At 43.9% G+C, this 17,511-nt stretch overlaps 1 protein-coding gene across 1 annotated transcript in view; it reads right to left on the reverse strand.

Moving 5' to 3' along the window:
* Nucleotides 1-17,511, reverse strand: part of PKHD1 (PKHD1 ciliary IPT domain containing fibrocystin/polyductin) — a 244,371-nt gene that overhangs the window by 174,795 nt on the left and 52,065 nt on the right. Inside the window, exons 33-34 of the mRNA XM_069850843.1 lie at nt 16,205-16,418; nt 11,401-11,551 (exon numbers count right to left, since the gene is read on the reverse strand). Coding sequence (XP_069706944.1) covers nt 11,401-11,551; nt 16,205-16,418 — 365 coding nt within the window. The remainder of the gene's footprint in view (nt 1-11,400; nt 11,552-16,204; nt 16,419-17,511) is intronic.

Raw genomic sequence — 17,511 nt, forward strand, 5'->3', positions numbered from 1 at the left:
AGTATCTATTTAATTGCAAAAAATCCAGATAAACCCTCCAATCCTACTGTGCAAGGAGCTGCACAAACATAGGAGAAGCTTCCTGACACAAGACGCCTTCCAAATGAGGACATGTCTACAGCAGATATGTACACTTTAATACATTTATTTTATATAGCTAAAATTAGAACTAATTCTCAATGGAAGAGCAGTTCCATCTATTTAATTTTCATTTCTTTGCAGTAGTTTGGGCTCACAGTGGCACATGACAGGCAATTTCAGCAGGGGTGCAGACAGCACCGCAACATAAGCCAGAAGGCAGCTGAAGTTAATTTAGTGCACTTTGCACTGAACCGCTATGCCATGAACGACTACGCCTCCGCTGAAGAGCAACGTCACACATTATGGGACAGTAACCACTCCTGTCATTTCCAGATATTTTAGCCTGAACTTCGTTCAAGTCAGACAGCAAGATGAGAGACTGGCGTGACAGAGCCTCTCGACAAACTCAGTGCCCTCTGAACTGAGAGGCCTTTGAGCTGCAAGCACAAACTGCTGCTGTTTGAACTACAAAGCCATCCCTCTGTCTTGCAGGGCTGTAACAGCTCATCTTTGTGGGGAATGCAGGTCCCTTGAAGTAACACACACTCCATGGCTTTCCTATCTGCCCTCCCACGCACAACCTTGTCTGCCTGTTAATCATTCAGCAGGACATAAAATCCACAGCCCTTTTACCCAAAGACCCTTGCTGGTGTATCCTTACCTTGGTATCTCAATACATTTGATTTCTTAGGGGTGCAGGTGTGTGCCTAGTAGGACTTCCCAAAGACAGATGGGAAAATGCAGACAGACCAACCTTGGCTGAGACATCTCTACAATTAACACAGAGTTGTTTCATACTTCTCCAAGCAGCTTTGTAAAGTCCAGTCTGAACATCTAAAGTGTGCTGCCTCGCTATGCATGCCCACATGAGCTTGCTGCTGAGCTCAGGGAAAACCTCTCCTCAACACTGAAAGCAAAAACTGCATCTGCCATTCACCAAATGCAAGTTAAGGCAGGAGGGAAAAAAAGGCAGACAAATAAGAATTATGGAGTGAAACTGCAAGAGAGCGTGTGTGAAAGAGGGAGAACCATAATCCCTAAGTGGGTGAAGCTGACCCTGACCCTTGATCAGACTCCCAGACCCAAAGATGATGTGTGAAAGCAGGGAAATAAATCAATAAGCAAAACAGCAATCTCTTTCCTCGATTTTATTTGAGGAAGTCAAATTTACCAAGCCCCTCACAAACTGTCTTTGGCTAAAATCACCACTAATGAGCTCTGACACTTGAAATGTAACTACATATGAGCTAACAGCTCCCAGCCCTGCACCACCCATGTAGTTAACTGGGAATATTTTGTTAAAGCCACAGACGGGCTAAACTGCTGCTTCATTGAGAAGATGCAGCATTCATGGGAAAGTGCTCATAGCGCCTGCTTCACCTGATGCTTCCTGGCCCTTGAATGTCTGCTTTTCTTCATGGGCACCACAGAGCCTTGGTCCCCTCCATTCCTTCCCATTGCTGTCATAATTATATGCTAGTTTTTATGAGGTAGCCTTATGATCCCTTAATGAAGTCCTTTACTCTGCAGCTCTTCACAAGGACAGATTGGACACGAGGGGCTTCCACTTAGGGAGCTGCCAATCAGGGGAGGGTACCCAGCACTTAGCAAGCGGTTGTTAAGTCAGTCTGTCACACAGACTCATCATGGAAACATCTTGCTTTGACTGGTAAGCACATAAAATTAACCCTTACCTTAAAGGCAGAAGGAAGGCTGTAGTAGATTAATTGCGGCACAGCGCTGGAATACGTTTTTTAATAAGTGATAGAATCAGAGAATCATTAAGGTTGGAAAAGACCTCTAAGCTCATCCAGTCCAACTGTTGGCCCAAGACCACCGTGCCTACTAAACCATGTCCCAAAGCACCACATCTACATGGTTTTTGAACCCCTCCAGAGATGGTGACTCCACCACTGCCCTGGGCAGCCTCTGCCAGTGCTTCACTACTCTTGAAATAAAGACATTTTTCCCAATATCCAGTCTAAACCTCCCCTGGTGCAACTTGAGGCTATTTCCTCTCATCTGCTGTCTGAACTGAAGTAGTACAGCAATTCACTCCTACTGCACACATAGTTCACACTGCTTAGTCTATGAAAACCTTTCTGATAGCACCAAAAGTAACAAAACTGGAAAAAAAGTAGAACTTAAAAAAAACCCCCAACATATACTACTCATTTGTACTCTATTCCTTACTCTAAAGTCTGTATGCAGAAGAAATCACGATGCAAGATGATTATCTTTCCATCACTACTTTCAGTTTTCTGTTACCCTGAGCACTTACCTACGTTTTTTCTTAAATCAAGTGAGACCCCACTGTGTTCTCGCACATGCACTCTTTATCCAAGTCTACTTCTCATGTCTTGTGGGTTGAATGGGAAGCCTGATCCTGCACGCATGGCTACAGAACAGCCCAGGTAACAAACCTGGCTTTTTAGAGCTCCAACCCTATAGAAGCAGCGCAACCCAGCACCCACCTCACACCAAATGCTATACGTGACAGAGGCGTGACACTGGGCTCGCACATAGTGTACAGTCCAGCAGAAACATTGCAGAGACAGAAAGAGAAGGAGATCCTGCTCCTCTGCAGCCATCAGTAGGATAACCGGCCCACCTCAGTTACTGGCCTCTATTCTGCCAGTGCTTCTCCAAATGAGCAAACACCCCTCAGAAAGCAGCAGCTTCATACACACTCAGCAAGTTTCTGTCCTGCATAAATGCCCATGAATAAACCACCAGGAATTAGGAGCGACTTACAGGAACACGGAATCACCACAGCACCAGACATTTGCCAATACTCACATCCAGGCTCAGCATTTTGCATATTAAATCTAATCAATGTTGATTCAGATGAGGGAACCAGGACATTGAGAGGCTTAAAACTGGTTCAAAACTGGAAAGTCAAGTATCAATTGGAGCCTTAGTATGTATTGAGGTTCCTAAAATGAAGCACCAAGAAAACATAAAAATAAAATAAAATAACTCTAACTATTGTTTGAGTCTCAAGGGAAACACATTTCACCTCCAGACGTGGCGTTTCAGTGCTTCATGCTAGGGACTATCTCCAACACCATGGTCAAGGCCAGTGCTCAGTCTTGGCCACGTGCTTTTGGTCGTGTGTGAACAGCATGAAGACAGCATCTCCATCCATGGTCCAACCACATCAAGCTCCCCCCCAGCTGTCACAGCCTGGCTAAGTTCACGTTACTAGAATCTCCCAGCTTTCAAAGATGATAATACACCCCAGGCCTTGCTGGGTGCCAAACCACACCCCAGAAACATTTGGGAAGTGGTTGCAGGTCAGCCAATATCTTTCCTACACAGAAAACTGACATGCTGATCATCAAGTCTCTATTGCTCTGTTTGGGATGGGGGAGAGGGCACTAAGTCAGATGGTGACACAGACTCCCGGGCCGTGCGTGTCTCCAAGCTGCTCAGCCCTTTTCCAATTGAATTCAAGATGGGGAGTTGGAGAAGGCCTCCTTCTGACTTCAACCAGAGCCCAAGGCCATGCACCCCAGCACAGACACAGGCATCAAACGCTCACAGCCCCTTCCCCCCAGCCAGGAGCGAGTCCCACACATGGAGAACCAGAGCTATGTTTTCAACCACAAACAATCCTCCCCCTTCCAAAACAGCCTAAACACCAATTGAGTCAAGTAGAGTCTCTGTCCCTGAAGGTGGCAACAAGTCTCTGTGCAAGAGCCTGGGAGCAAGCAGAGACAAAACGTGCCCATAGTCCCTCAGGAAGGCTTCCCCACGCCCTCCTGACCTTAATGCAAGCCTTCACCTTGTGCAGGAAGGGAAAGATTTGCTTTCTTTGCCTGGAAAATGTGAGTGGAAAGGCTTTGATGTGCTGTGGGTTACAGAGGACTGGCATCCCGTCCTGGGGCCAGGAGCATCCCATCCCGGCACAAACTCTCAATATGCCTCCAGTGCAGCAGTATGAGTGATGGGGAGAAGAGAGCTCCCTGGACAGGCACTTACAATTTAAGAAGCAATATCCTCAGAGACACTACAAAGAAGGCAAAATTGAAAAAAAAAATAAAAAATAAAAAAAATCTAAGAGGTTGTTCAAAATGGGGAAATAAAAAACAGAAAGCTACAGTTCAATCCTTAATTTTCTTATTTCACAGCAGGAGATGAAAGTGTTAAACCCCACATCAGGAGGCAAAAAGTTGAAGTAAGAGGAAAAAAAAAACCCACACAACAAGCACATCTCCTAAATTTCCCATTTCAGCCCAGGGCTGATCCCATTAAAAAAAAATTTAAAAAAAAAAGAAAAAGAAAAGAAAAAAAACCCCAGAAAACCAGAGGAAGAAAGAGAAGCAATTTTGCTTATCCCTTTCTCACACACCTAGCAGCCACTTTTTTCTAATTATTTATTTATTTACCTCCCCCCTTCAGAGCAAGGCCCTTATTTTCTCATTTAGTCCTACAGAGATTGTCCTCCTGGAATGACCTTTTTCTCTCTCCCCCTCTCCTCCGTCCCCCCCTCTCCCCGCTGCCTCCAGGCCGTTGCCCTCGTGCCAGTAACCAGATAACACACTCGATCAGAGATTTTTTTAAAAATCATTGCAAAGGCACCGGGGCTGATAGTGGCATCAATCCTAGCCTGACACGGGCTCGGGTCAACCATTTATCTCCTCGCATTGCCTGTGGTTACTGCAGGGGCCATCTTGGTTCTCTACATCTTAACAGCCTTGCAGATGGTACCTCTCTCTGCTCCGATAGCATCTGCACCCCAAGACTGGCTTTGTGCTTTTGTTTCCGTTAGATTGTTATGGACTCCTCTATTTCTTTTCTGTGAGGCTTGCAATTCTTGGTTGGCTTTGTTGCATTCTCTGCTCTGCTCTGAAAATAATGCTGTCACCAGGCAGGGAGGTTAAGAAATAGGGAACGTGGAGAGGCAAAGGTAGGCTTGCCGGGCTTTTAAAAGAGAATATCTATGAAAAATGCACACACATAATATTTTAGAAGAGCTTCATCTAGTCCTCCTCCTGGACGTCCCATCTGGTGTGCCATTTTGTGGCTGGTTTTGTCTATCTGCACTGCCAAAGCCCCCAGGAGCCCCTCTCCGAGCCCAGGACACCACAAGGGCAGGTGCTATCAGCATGTTCCCCGATAAGCTGTAGTCAAAGGAAACCCTTCCCCAGCCTCCGCGAGATGCGATCCCTACGGCCAAATAATGGCATCTGGAGTTTCACAGTATCTAAAGGGATGCGCCAGAATGAAATATCATATTTTATTATGACTCTCCCTCAACTTGAGAAGAGGGGAGCTGCTTTATTAACCCCCATGAAAAAACTACAGATCAAGCTGAAATCTGCCCTGATCCTTTCCCTGTGCTTTTCTGCACCAGGTTGAGGAAGGTGAAGAGGAAACGCCACTCTTGAAGCACGCTTTGCCACCGATCTCCCCTCTACGAGGACACAGGGCAGGTTGTACTGTTCGCCTTAGACCAGGGGGGAAGAAGCACAAACCTGACTGCTCCATCTCTACGAGCACGTGGTGACAAAACTGATTGACAGGCCCCTGCTCAGACCAGGGCACATCCATCCCCCACAGGTTTCATCCTGACCCTGCTTGACTGGCGTGGTAGTTTTCCTCATGGACATCACAGCACAGGGAGCACTGGGGAAGGCAGAGAAGGAATCTTTTGCCCTTTCTGGCAGCTTTTGCTGCTCCAGGAAAAAAGGAGACTATAAGAGGAGAGCAGGTGGAGATGGACAGACAGAGGACACCAAATGGACAGAGCGTAGGGATGAGTGTGTGCCAGGACTGTGCCGATCTCAAAGTGAAGGGAGAGAGCTTGAAAGGCAACACCCCACTTTCACCCTCAAGCACTGGCGCTTTACTGAACTTACTGGATTAGGGTATTATTTTTTTCTTTTTGAAACAGAAGTTACTTATAAAAATATTTGACCATAAACTGGAAGGCCACACATGGCTACAAGCAGGGGCAACCAACTATGAGCTCTTCACCCTCAAAATACACACGACATCCATGCAAGGTGAGGATGGCATCAAAACAAGAGTGAAAGAACATACTACATCAGCCATGCAGAGCACAAAGAGCCTGCTGGCCCTGCAAGGAAGTGTCACCCCTCATCACTTGTAACCCTCACAGACAAACAACACGGTCGAGACATTCAACTTCAGTTCTGCTGTGAAAAATAAAGCTGCAGCCCTTTATGTCCAGAGTGCTCTGTGCTTCCAGAGAGCCTTTCATGCTCCCCACAAAGATGCCTAGGATTTGCCACCTATAAAATGTACCAAATATCTCCAACAGGACAACATCATCTAATCTTTCCTCACCTCCAGTTACCGCGGCATCCAAAGAGACAGTAAATGAGGAAAATAATGTGGAAAAAAAAAAGAGAGAGAGAGAGAAAAGGAGTGATTCTAAGATCTGCAGAGGAATCCAAGGGATTTGGTGAGCTAGTCCTGACTGCATTAAGCAGAAGCTCAAAAGCAAGGATCTCTTCAGTGACCGTGCATATCACAGACACAGCCTTTATGGGATTTTCCTTCCTTTCTTTTGCTGAGAAGTGAACAAAGCAGTTACCCTGATAACAGTCACCAAGCTAAGAATTCACAGATCCTCAATACTCTAAGCTACTTCTTAAATCTCAAGACCTTCCCTTAATGCCCTATTTAAAAACAAACTAAAGGCAGCTCCGCACACCCAGAGCCATAATCCAGGATGGCATTTTTATCTAGCAAGTTATTTTTTTATTATCCTCCTATTTCTTAATAGTGCCCCCTCGAGGGCTGGGTTGGAGAGAATTCACTAGAATACCAGTTCAGCTTCCCTACAACTGACTTAATACGTGGCATCTGCCCTCTGACAAGCATTATATCACCCGTCTGGGCCAGAGGAGGAGGGGGGAGTCAGAGCAGGGAAACCCTGCTCCAACAGCATGCTTGCATGATGATTAGGTCTGGTCCAGTGATCTGGAATAATAATCTAAAGGCTCACTGAGCATAATGGCTTCGGAGATATCCGAGCCTGGTCAAACCTTCCCAGGAGCATCCTTTTCATGCGTTTTGCATGTCTCATCAGTGTCACAGTAGCTGACATCTCATTATGCAGCCCAGGTGGAAGTGGACAGGTACGGAGTGAGCATTAGAACTGCTCTTCTCCCTTTTATTACTTAATTCATAACTTCCCATTATCCAGTGTATCATGAAACTGAACTAATTAAGTCCTGTGGGATACACAATAAGTGCTGGGGTTTTTTTTCCTCCCCTCTCCTTTTGGTAGGATAAATTGCATTATATACCAATATAAAAATAATTCTGCAACTCTTCTTTAGATAATAACAGAGCACGTTACAAGCACTAACAATGACAAACGCAGCAGAGGGGCAGAGGCCTGCTGCTTACTTCGTGTGACCTAATTAAGCCGTGCTGGGGCAAGCTCTTCAAACGCAAAGTGAGGCGAGTGCCTAGATCTGTTTCTAAGTCTGTTTCTCTGGGGAATGGTGAGGAACAGACCAGACCCCAGGAAAAGGCCAAGCTGGTGAAGCCAAATTTCATGAAGGCTGCTACGTAGCTCACAGATCTCCAGCCAGCAAAACTTGAACCCCCCAGAATCGTTTCGGTTGTCTGGATTCAGAGCTGAGCCCAGATCAGACTGTAACCATGTACGCTACCAGATCTGAAGGGGCAGAACCAAAGTAACGGATAGTGCATCACCTACCAGAAAATAAAGCTATTTTCCCTGGCTCAGGGTCCTGCCCAGAAGTTTTCAAAGAGATGCACCATGAACAGCAAATTCAAGTGAGTGACACAAGGAAGAAGCAGGTACAACGTGAATAGAACAGACAGCATCTGCAAAAAACAACCTCATTTTCGATAGTTACAGTTCAATTTTCAAGCAATATTATGTTACAGTCAGAGGTGGAAAAGCACCATTTTCTGAAGATTTAAGCTTAGCCATCTCATGCAGATCACCTAAAAATTAAGTTATCTATGTGAAGCTCCTGATTTTCATTAAAATAAATCTTTCAATGTATTTATCATGGGAAGAAAAAAAATGGAGTTGATGAAACAGAGGAAAAAACTGCACCTGTGAGGATTTTGTGTCTAAGTACAATGATCTCCAAGTACCTGGCGGTTTCGTATGCCTATGACAATGAAAGAAGTTCAAAGGACAATGACACTTGTGGTGTTTGCTAATCTTTTCAGATAATTTTGGTGTCCCTGGCTTAAACATGCACTCGCAATGTGTAAAAATGCTGTCAAACAGACAGCGAGGCAAACCCATGGAAGTGTATATGATATATTCTGGATGTGACCAGAAAAACTTAGGACTGTGTCTGGCAACATGTTTTTATTTAGCACCCAGTTAGTACAGCCAAGGCCAATTCTTGGATGAGTTACCATAGACATTTAATGCATTTAATGCTGATGCACAGATCCTGAGTGAAATCACTGTCTGGATACTGTTCTGCAGAGCCAAGCAAGAGGAAAATGAACTATTTCCAGCGCAAGGCTCCTGACAGTTGAAGAAGGTAGATCAAGTCAATGGACATGTCTCTGCCAGTCATTGTACACCAGTATCCTTATGCATGGATTCCTCTTCAATGTCACTAGGGTTGTGTCTGTGAGCTACAGGGCAGCTAAAAGTATCATAGAAACACAGACCTGGAAAAGATCATTATGTCACTGGAGATTGGTTTCCTGCTACTAGGGGTACCAAGTCACTAACCCTTCCCGTACACCCCCCACGCACTTTCCTAGGCATCTCTAGAGCCTTCTACCCAGCATTTTCCCACCAGGAGATCAGTGCAAAACCTTCCTACGTTTATAGCCTAAGCTTGCCTCATCTCCAGCCTACCAAATCCCAACTAATCACAGTAACCTCTTCCTTATTGTTTTGAGAATTATGGCCAGGTGCTATTGGGTGAAGGAAAAATTATTTCACCCAAGAGCTTGCATCTCCCTTAGACTCAAGTTCCTCGAACCAACCTTTTAATGTTTTTTTCTGTTTTCTGCTCTGAACCAAGGTTGTTCCCTCCTCTTGCCAACGCTCCCTCCACTCTCTCGATAACATGAGCCTATGTCAGCCTTTCTGCAATACCTCTTTTTACCTCCAATGCCATCCTGGAGCTTAATTCTGTTCCACCATCATCCAATGCCCTCTACCCCAGCCCTCCCACAAAGCCCAGCGGTGCTGAGACGCCGCAGAGTCATCAGCCTGCCTGAGCATCGTTCAGCTGCCAGAAGAGCAAGCAGAAAACAAACACTGAGCAAGGTAGCTACGCCAAGGACAGATACAGATCAGCCCCATTTTTTATGAAGTGCTTTGAGATCCTCACATGAGAGTGCAAAAGAAGTGCCAGATGTTAATATAACAGAGACGTGGTGCCATTACTTGTAGACAGAGTTGTGCTGCCTGCTAATAGCACCATTATCCTAAGGCACGTGGTGCTATTAATGCATTTCACTGCTTGGTGCTGAACCTGGGGACCATTATTTCCACTGGAAAGGTAAGGCCAGTTCACATGACATGATTTAAACCTCTACAGTGAAGCATGCATATGCCGCTCCAGGTCGTAAATCTTAACAGGATGCTGTCAGCTAGAAAGGGACCAAAATTGAAACCATTTATCTGAACTCCCCACCCATCCACCTCTGCTCACCCAGGCCAGTTTTGGGAAGAGGGATAAAATGATTCCAAATGCCCGCTGGGTTCATTAACAGCAGCAAATCCCAGATCTAAAAAGCACTGTTGGTTTCATCCTGCTCTCCCTGGATGAATTCATTCATTCAGGATGCTCAGGACTTCCTCAGTTTTCCCCACGCTGAGACAAACCTTGTGACTTCTTCCTATTCCTGCTCCCACCTGAGTCAAAAGACAACCTGTCGTCACCTCATTTCTGAGACTACAGGACCTGTAAGCTGTTCAGCTCACAGCCAGCAGTAGGTAATTGCTCCTCTACGCCGCAGCCCAGGCTTTACAGCAGTAGAGATGCCCTTATCAAACCTGGGAAGCAAAATATGAATGAAAGGAGCAGTTACCATTTGATCTGTTATTTGCCCTGCTGGCCTCCTGCGGTTGCCAACTAGCAATTTTGTTCTTATACTTGATTTTTCCCTTAGCTGTGCATGTTTCTCATAGCATAACCAGCAAGGCTGACAAGTAAATGAACACTAATAGGTAAAAGGTTACACGTGACATTCCTTCACAGATCAAGGACAGACTTAACAGAAGGAAGGAAAATACTTGTATTTTAAGATGCTCGGCTGCAGTTGTAATGTACGTGTGAGGAAGATTTGCAGGGCAAATATTCAGAGACTGTAAAATCTAATGACAGAAACCAAAATGACTTTGCCAGGACACAGTAGCTACGTCTGGGGTGGCGGAGTAAAGGGAATGCCACTGCAGAGGTAAAAATTATCATGTTGGCTCTAACACCAACGTTGAGCAAACAAACTTCAATTTCCTAGGTTTCAACGACACCGAGAAGATTGCTCAGTAATTTGACATAAGAGATTGAAATCAGCATTTGTGGGGTTTTTTTATAAAGCAGGTATGTAGCTCTTCCCACTTGCCCATCCTTTGCTGCCCTGCATGTGGTGTGTCTGCACCGCTCTTCACAAGCTGCTCATTTAGGAAAGGCTGGTGACAAACGCATGTTTATTGTTCCCCAGACATACAGGCCCTCTGAATTTCTTCTCACAGGTGGCATAACACCGTGTTCAGTTCAACACCTCCAAACACTCTGCAACACCGAGTCTTAAAGGATGTCTCAGGTTTGCTATGAACATTTTCAGATATAGAGCCTTGCAAGGATGTCAGTTCACAGCCATAGCTTTTCATGATGAACTCTGCATACGCCTTCTTGCTATACCCACACAGAGTGCTAAGAAGACAGTCCAATTTTATTTCAGATACTGAAGAAGAGCAGAAGCAAAATATAACCTGAGCTGCACAAAAGCTGAATGCAATGTCTCTGCCGGACAGCTGAAACTATCTTGTGGCTACAATTTCAGTTCAAGTAACAGGAAATAATACTTTTAGAAGTGACTTTAAATTTGTATATAAAAAGGAGAGTGTTAGAAAAGATATGCATCACCTAGAAAATAAGGTAAAGCTCATTTATGTATCACAAAATACATGATTAACCATAGTTTACCATTAATTCAGCTGTACTGCATTAGAACTGCTATTCAAAGTTGGAAAGCATTTAATATTATATATTGCTACTGCTCAGCCTAAATTGTTTTTTTTTCCCCCCTTTAAATGTACACAATATTACAAATTTAATTTTAAGCTGTTTGAATCAGTCTGTAAAAAAGATTTGATTATACCTGAGTGTTCTGGCCCCAGATTTTCCATATCTCAGTAATCTTGGCGGTAATTGGCTGATTAGCTCCCTCACACTCCATCTCTGCCTCAGTTTCCATGGTAATGTTACAGGAGCTATTATAGATGAGAACTTCATCTCTTTCCACTTTAGGGCTGAAACGAGAAGGGAGGTTAAATGGGGTGTCATCAATCTTAATGAAATGCAATTATTTTTACTCTTATTAATCATTGCAAGCCATTAGCTTGTGGCAACTCCTGGCCACCATTTGTCAAACTTTGCAAATTTCTGTAATTTTGTTTCCATTCTTTTATTGTTTATTTGTTTTCCCCCCCTTTATCTGCACACACTTAGGATGAAAATACATGCAGTAAATATCTCTCAGTGATGCCTTTCTGCTTCTCCTAACTATTACAAAAGGTAGCAAATGCCGTTCTAGGACCAAGGCAGGAAGATAAGTGCAGACAACAGCCAGGAAATCAGCAGTGTTCGGATCAAAGATGGACTCCTACATGGAGTAGGGTTTGTTCGTGTCTCCCCCCTCCCCACCTTACTCACACTTAGCAACAGGGAACGAATAACTTGCAACTCCCCGAGGGCAAATGGAGAAATTGGAAAAATCACACAACTGGCTAACTGGTCCCTAATTCCAACTGTGAAAATATGAGCTCATTTAGGGGTTCCAATTCCTGCTACCCAGCTGATTGCAATGATGCTTTGTTGCTAGCATTGGAACATTAACTTAGTAAATTAATTAAACTTACTTAACAGCCCCGACTAAGCAGATTCGATATATGTGGCAGTGATACCAACAGACATTTGCTCTAAAGCCTCCCCTTGCACAGAAGGAAGAAGTACAAGAAAAGATGGTGGGGAAGAAGCATTTTTTGACTTGGCCTCGCAAGTGACAGCTGCCAACTTTGGTAGCATTTTGTTATGGGGAGCTACAGGATCCAGCATCCCTGAAAACGAGGGGAAACCCTCTCAGTTACCTCTACAGGCTGTGGATCAGGGCAGGATAATCTAATGTCACTTTTCATTCCTTCCCCAGCCATTGCTGGTTCTCCTCCTCTCCCTACCCCATCATCATGGCCTTGTGTTGATGGTCAGACTAAGTGATCTTAGAGGTCTTTTCCAACTTTAACGATTCTGTGATCAAATACACACTTGCAACTTTAAGAAGGAAAGCAGACAGCAGGTAAGTTATAGCAACAGCAACCTAGCTCAGAAATTACATCACTTTTCTGAACAGCTAAGAAAAGACAAAGTGCACAAAACAGAGGATCAGACAGGTAGGACCAGGATTTTCAGAGATCTGAAAATTCCTGAAAGCCCTATCTAGCAGGTTTTTCTAGAAGTGCTGAAGTCAGGAGCAAAAGTTCTTCCAAAACTGACCCAGCTGGAAAGCCAATGCACAGAGCTCTCTCAGGAGCCATGATCAGGACAATTTGATGAACCTAAAGTTTTCAAGCCACAATGGATGTGGCAGCTCACTGTACAAAAAGCTACTAATTTTGGGGGCTATTTGTTTAGTTGCCCTTTCTCAGGGTTAAACTGTTAAAGGAAAGAGCCACATTAGAAACAACAACAAAAAAAAAGCCATCTGCCAGCAGCTGAGCCTTTGTAACAGTGAGGTTTTATGTCTATATTTAAATGAACCTTTCCCTCTGCTGTATTAATAATCAAAAGACAGCTGTAGGGAACTACACTCGCATTTGTAGAAACACTTTGAGAACTGCTCTTGTCCTGTACAATGATCCAATAGACTGGGCTTCCACTCGAGACTATGCAGGGCTTTTTTTATGTTACAAGAAAACACTGCCTCTTTCAAATAACCAGCTGTTTTAAAGGCAGAAGGAAGATGTTACTTGCTCGATGCAGGGCTTGGGCCAAATGTGCCAGGCATGAAGTCAACACGAGGACGTCTGAGTGACTGTTCCCATCTCTCCACAAGCAGTTAACAAGCTTTGCCTGCTGGTAAAGAGCCAATTCCTTGTTGTCCTCGAGTAACTGCTTCCCAAAACCCTGATGCTAGAAAACCATTAACAGATTGCAGGATGTAAAGGAAATGTAAGAACAGAAGAGGTGACTTGTTAAAGGGAGTTCAGGGACATATCCTGGTATCAGTGTTGTTAGTGGCAAGGTTTGCACCTTTAAGCATTTGCCATTACGTGTTCATAAAGCCCAGGCTGTAGGACACAGCAGAACAGGAGGAGCTTTATTCAAACCGCTGTAAAATGAGTGAGAAAGACTTAACATGCAGTTAAGCCAAGAATGAATCCAGTAGCTTTGTCACCATCCTGGCATGAATGTCTTAAGCCCTGAACATTTGCACAGAACTCAGATCTATATATTTTTAATTACTGTTATTATTAGTGATTATTATTAATTACAGCAAACTATATGTATTACTTCAGGAATTCCCAAAAGGGGTCTTTACTAGTTTGAACGTTTAAGTTTTGTAACACTTTGCTACAAAACCCATTAATATTTTGAATTTTAACACTTTTCTGTACTGCAAGTTGAAAAAATGTTTTTAAAAGCTGTGAAATAGATAATTTGGATGATTAAAAACTCTCTCTCAATTTACTTCTCCCCAGATTTTTCAGATCAGGAAACTCACATGCAATCAAACAACTTTATTTGCCCCTGCTTCTCCTTAACAAGAACCAGTTTAGAAACAGATTTACTGGGCAAAAAACATCAATACTCTGGAAAACTCCTCAGCAGCCCAAGTTTTAATTTCTAACTACTGGACAAGGATGGGCACAATAGGAGGAAAAGTTAGTGACAACAACACAGAGGTTGAAGAAATGGGAAGAATGGGAAAATAATAAGTGAGAAAAAGTTGATTGATTTGATTCAGAAATAACTCCCTGATAGGACTCCCTGAAGGAATCTTGTTCTCTGGGACATTCACAATTAAACTGGACAAAACCACAGTGAAAACCAGTAAGAAGGCAGCCAGCAAAGGGACTGCAGGGCTTTTCCATCCATAGCATAATTGCAGGCACGAACCTCAGAGGCCCAGATACTGTGGGGTACCCTGTTCCTCTCAAGTTTGTACATTACTTGGTTTGGGGCTACACTGATGTGAGTAAAAGGAAAGGAAAGCTTAGCTAGACAAGGCAAGACTCCTGGGGTTTCTTGTTTCAAAATAAATCATTCTGGGAGGAACAGAACTGATAAAATTGGTTTAATGTCAGGACTATTTTTTCACAGCCCTCTAAGTCTCTCTGCTCTTGGCTCCTCCTCATTTCCCAGGGCGTTACAGGACATTTACCAACACTCAGTGTGACTTTGGACACGCCACTTGGCCAGCTGTATCTACCTGCTCTCTGGCCTGCAGGTTGCTGATGAACAACTGATTCAGGCAAAATTCTACCCTCCTCTCCCTCAACTATTTTCTGCCTGACACAGATTTTCTCAAAACTGACAAGAATTCACAATTCTTAAGATGTCCATCCCTCGGGACACCCACCTCAAGTCAATCAGAACAAAAAGTGGGATAGGAGGGGAAATGACAGACAAAGGCAGATGCTGTAACTGTATAAAACCTTTTTAAAAAAAAATAAATAAATGCTTACTTCTTTATATTTTAAATCGAGTTTAAAAAATTGTGCAACTCTTACTAAACAAAGATGGCAAGATTCATGTCAGCTGGTTTTGTTCCCCAACACAGGGCACCCAGAGCTCCCTCTGATGACTGACAACACCAGCCATGACTGAAGGACCAGATGGGGATGAGGACCGAATCTCTGCTACTCCATTAAAATCCCTGGACCGTAGCATCATTGCACCAGGGTGGGTCAGGTGAGACACTTATGAAAAATGTCTTCACCAAAAGGGTTCTCAGGCCCTGGCAGAAGCTGCCCAGGGAGGCGGTGGATTCCCCATCCCTGGAGGGGTTTAAAAGCCGGGCAGATGAGGTGCCCAGGGATCTGGTTTAGCAGTGGACAGGTTGCACTCAACAATCTCAAAGGTCTTTTCCAACCAAACAATTCTATGGTTCTATAATTTTGTGAACGTGCACCAGCCAGGAATGGGTTCATCACATACAGCAAATCATAGGCAATGCATCACCACGATATTCTAATTCTCTATTTATTTAATGTCTTTCAGAAAGTTTTGGTCATCTGTTTATTCCTTACTTCAGACCTCCCTCTTACTCCTAGGAGTGAATGCTCTGCAGGTATAAATCCTCACAGCTCCATTAAAGGCAACGGTAGCAATTTATGTTCCTGGGCAATTTAGCCTTGGATGTGCAAAGTCTGAGCCTTGAGTAAGCACCTGAGCAGCCTTGCTGAGTAAATATTGCACAGCCTGGTGAATTTTCTATGTGATTTTAAACTCATGAAACTGCTTGGAGAAAGGAAGGGGGGGAAAGAAGGAGAGAAAAAAAAAACAACAAAAACTTCTGCTTTTCATAATGCCTAATCCTTTTTGCCACTAGCATCCACCAGATGTTGCTTTGGATCAGAAGATAAATATTAAAACCTAAGAAGGAACAAAGCAGGCTGTTTACGAGATGGATTTTCTGATGTCTCTCAAACACTTTAAAAGATGGGAGGGGAAGAAGCAGGGACTAAAGATGCTTTGATAGATGCAAGGAACGAGTTTCATAACCCAGCAGAGCTCTCTAGTGGTCTCAAGGCTAAACTGCTCTGTTGTCATTGACCTAAGAATTAGAAATTTGCTCCTTCAGTTTACCATTTGGCAGGCACCAATTCAGCAAAAGGTGGAATATCTTCTGGGGAGTCTTGCTCATGGATGGGCCCACTCAGGTGTTGGAAAGACGCGGTACTAACCTGGCAAAGAGTCCAGCAAAGCGCCTTTGAGGTGGGCTGGTGTCCCTCCAGTGCCACTGGGGTGGGCTGTCCTCACAGACATAGAGGTACGACGCAGACCCTCTCTGGTGATAGGAACCTACGGTGACTTGGACATCACATTCAATGAAGGTGGCTCTGTCTTCTCGGCAGTCAACAGCAGGATGCGTCAGGCCACAGAGAATGGCCAGAGATGCTGCAAAGATAGGAGAGACATAAAAATAACCCAAAGCAGCCTACATACCACCAACATCAGGCAGATTGTAACTACTGACAGTTGTTACTGTGGATCCCTGTTGTTCACGCCCCAGCTTCCTTTTGGTGATAAACAGGTCTCCACACAGCTCCTTCAGCCCCTTTTACTTTATGTGAACAAGCGCATACCCCTCTTTGAGTGCCGGGCACCAGGATGGTCTTCAGGATCAAATTGCTCTGTCAGGGAGGAGATGGACATTTCTTCTGGGGAAATGAGACCAAGGTTTACAGATCAGGTGTAAGGGACAAACCTTTTGCTGGGGAGATATTGTCCATCACAGCTTGGAAATAAAGAAACAGGTTTTCTGAAAACATTGCCACAGGTTGGAGGGCTTCTGGGGAACTTGCATGAGCTGGGATCTCCCACCCTGCTTTGTAGAGGAGAGCAACCAGAGACTTGGTCCCAGTTTGACTCCATGAATGTATCAAGAATTGTAATGGGATCAGCTGCTTTGCTTTGAGGTGTGTTTAAGGAATAAGTGATGAGAACAGAAATTAGGTTTTCTTATTCCAAAATTGATCAAAATGCTATATAATAAAAAGCAATGAACTGTCACTGACAGTTGAAGTGTTTGGGCTTAATAATTTAAAAAAAAGGAATCCTTCAAGCATTAAACCATGGCAGACGTCAAAACTCCTTCTCTTAAAACCTTGAACGTGTAAAAACTTCTGGAGAATCTTCATTCATCCTGAACTAACCAAACAGTTTTAGTGAACTCCTGAAAAAGGTCTGGAGTCTTACACTCTGTGCTGCAGGATCCAAACACATCGCCCAAGTACCAGAAGTGCAATGAGTGGGAATTTATCTAGAAAAGCGTTGGTTTTGTTTGCTTTTTTAAATTCCAGTTTGTTCAAAAGGTATCTCATTTGCTGGGAAAGCGACATTGTCAAGGAATGTCTGCAATCTTAAGCAATTCTGAAAATAGGTTTTCAAATGTTAGAAATATGGAAATGCTATATTTCCTATGTTAAAAGATTTAGCACTTTTTGCTAAAAATTACTATTTCATAGGGAGCATTTTTGAAAAGTTTATA

Source organism: Phaenicophaeus curvirostris, chromosome 2 (assembly GCF_032191515.1).
Source record: "Phaenicophaeus curvirostris isolate KB17595 chromosome 2, BPBGC_Pcur_1.0, whole genome shotgun sequence".
Lineage (NCBI taxonomy): Eukaryota > Metazoa > Chordata > Aves > Cuculiformes > Cuculidae > Phaenicophaeus > Phaenicophaeus curvirostris.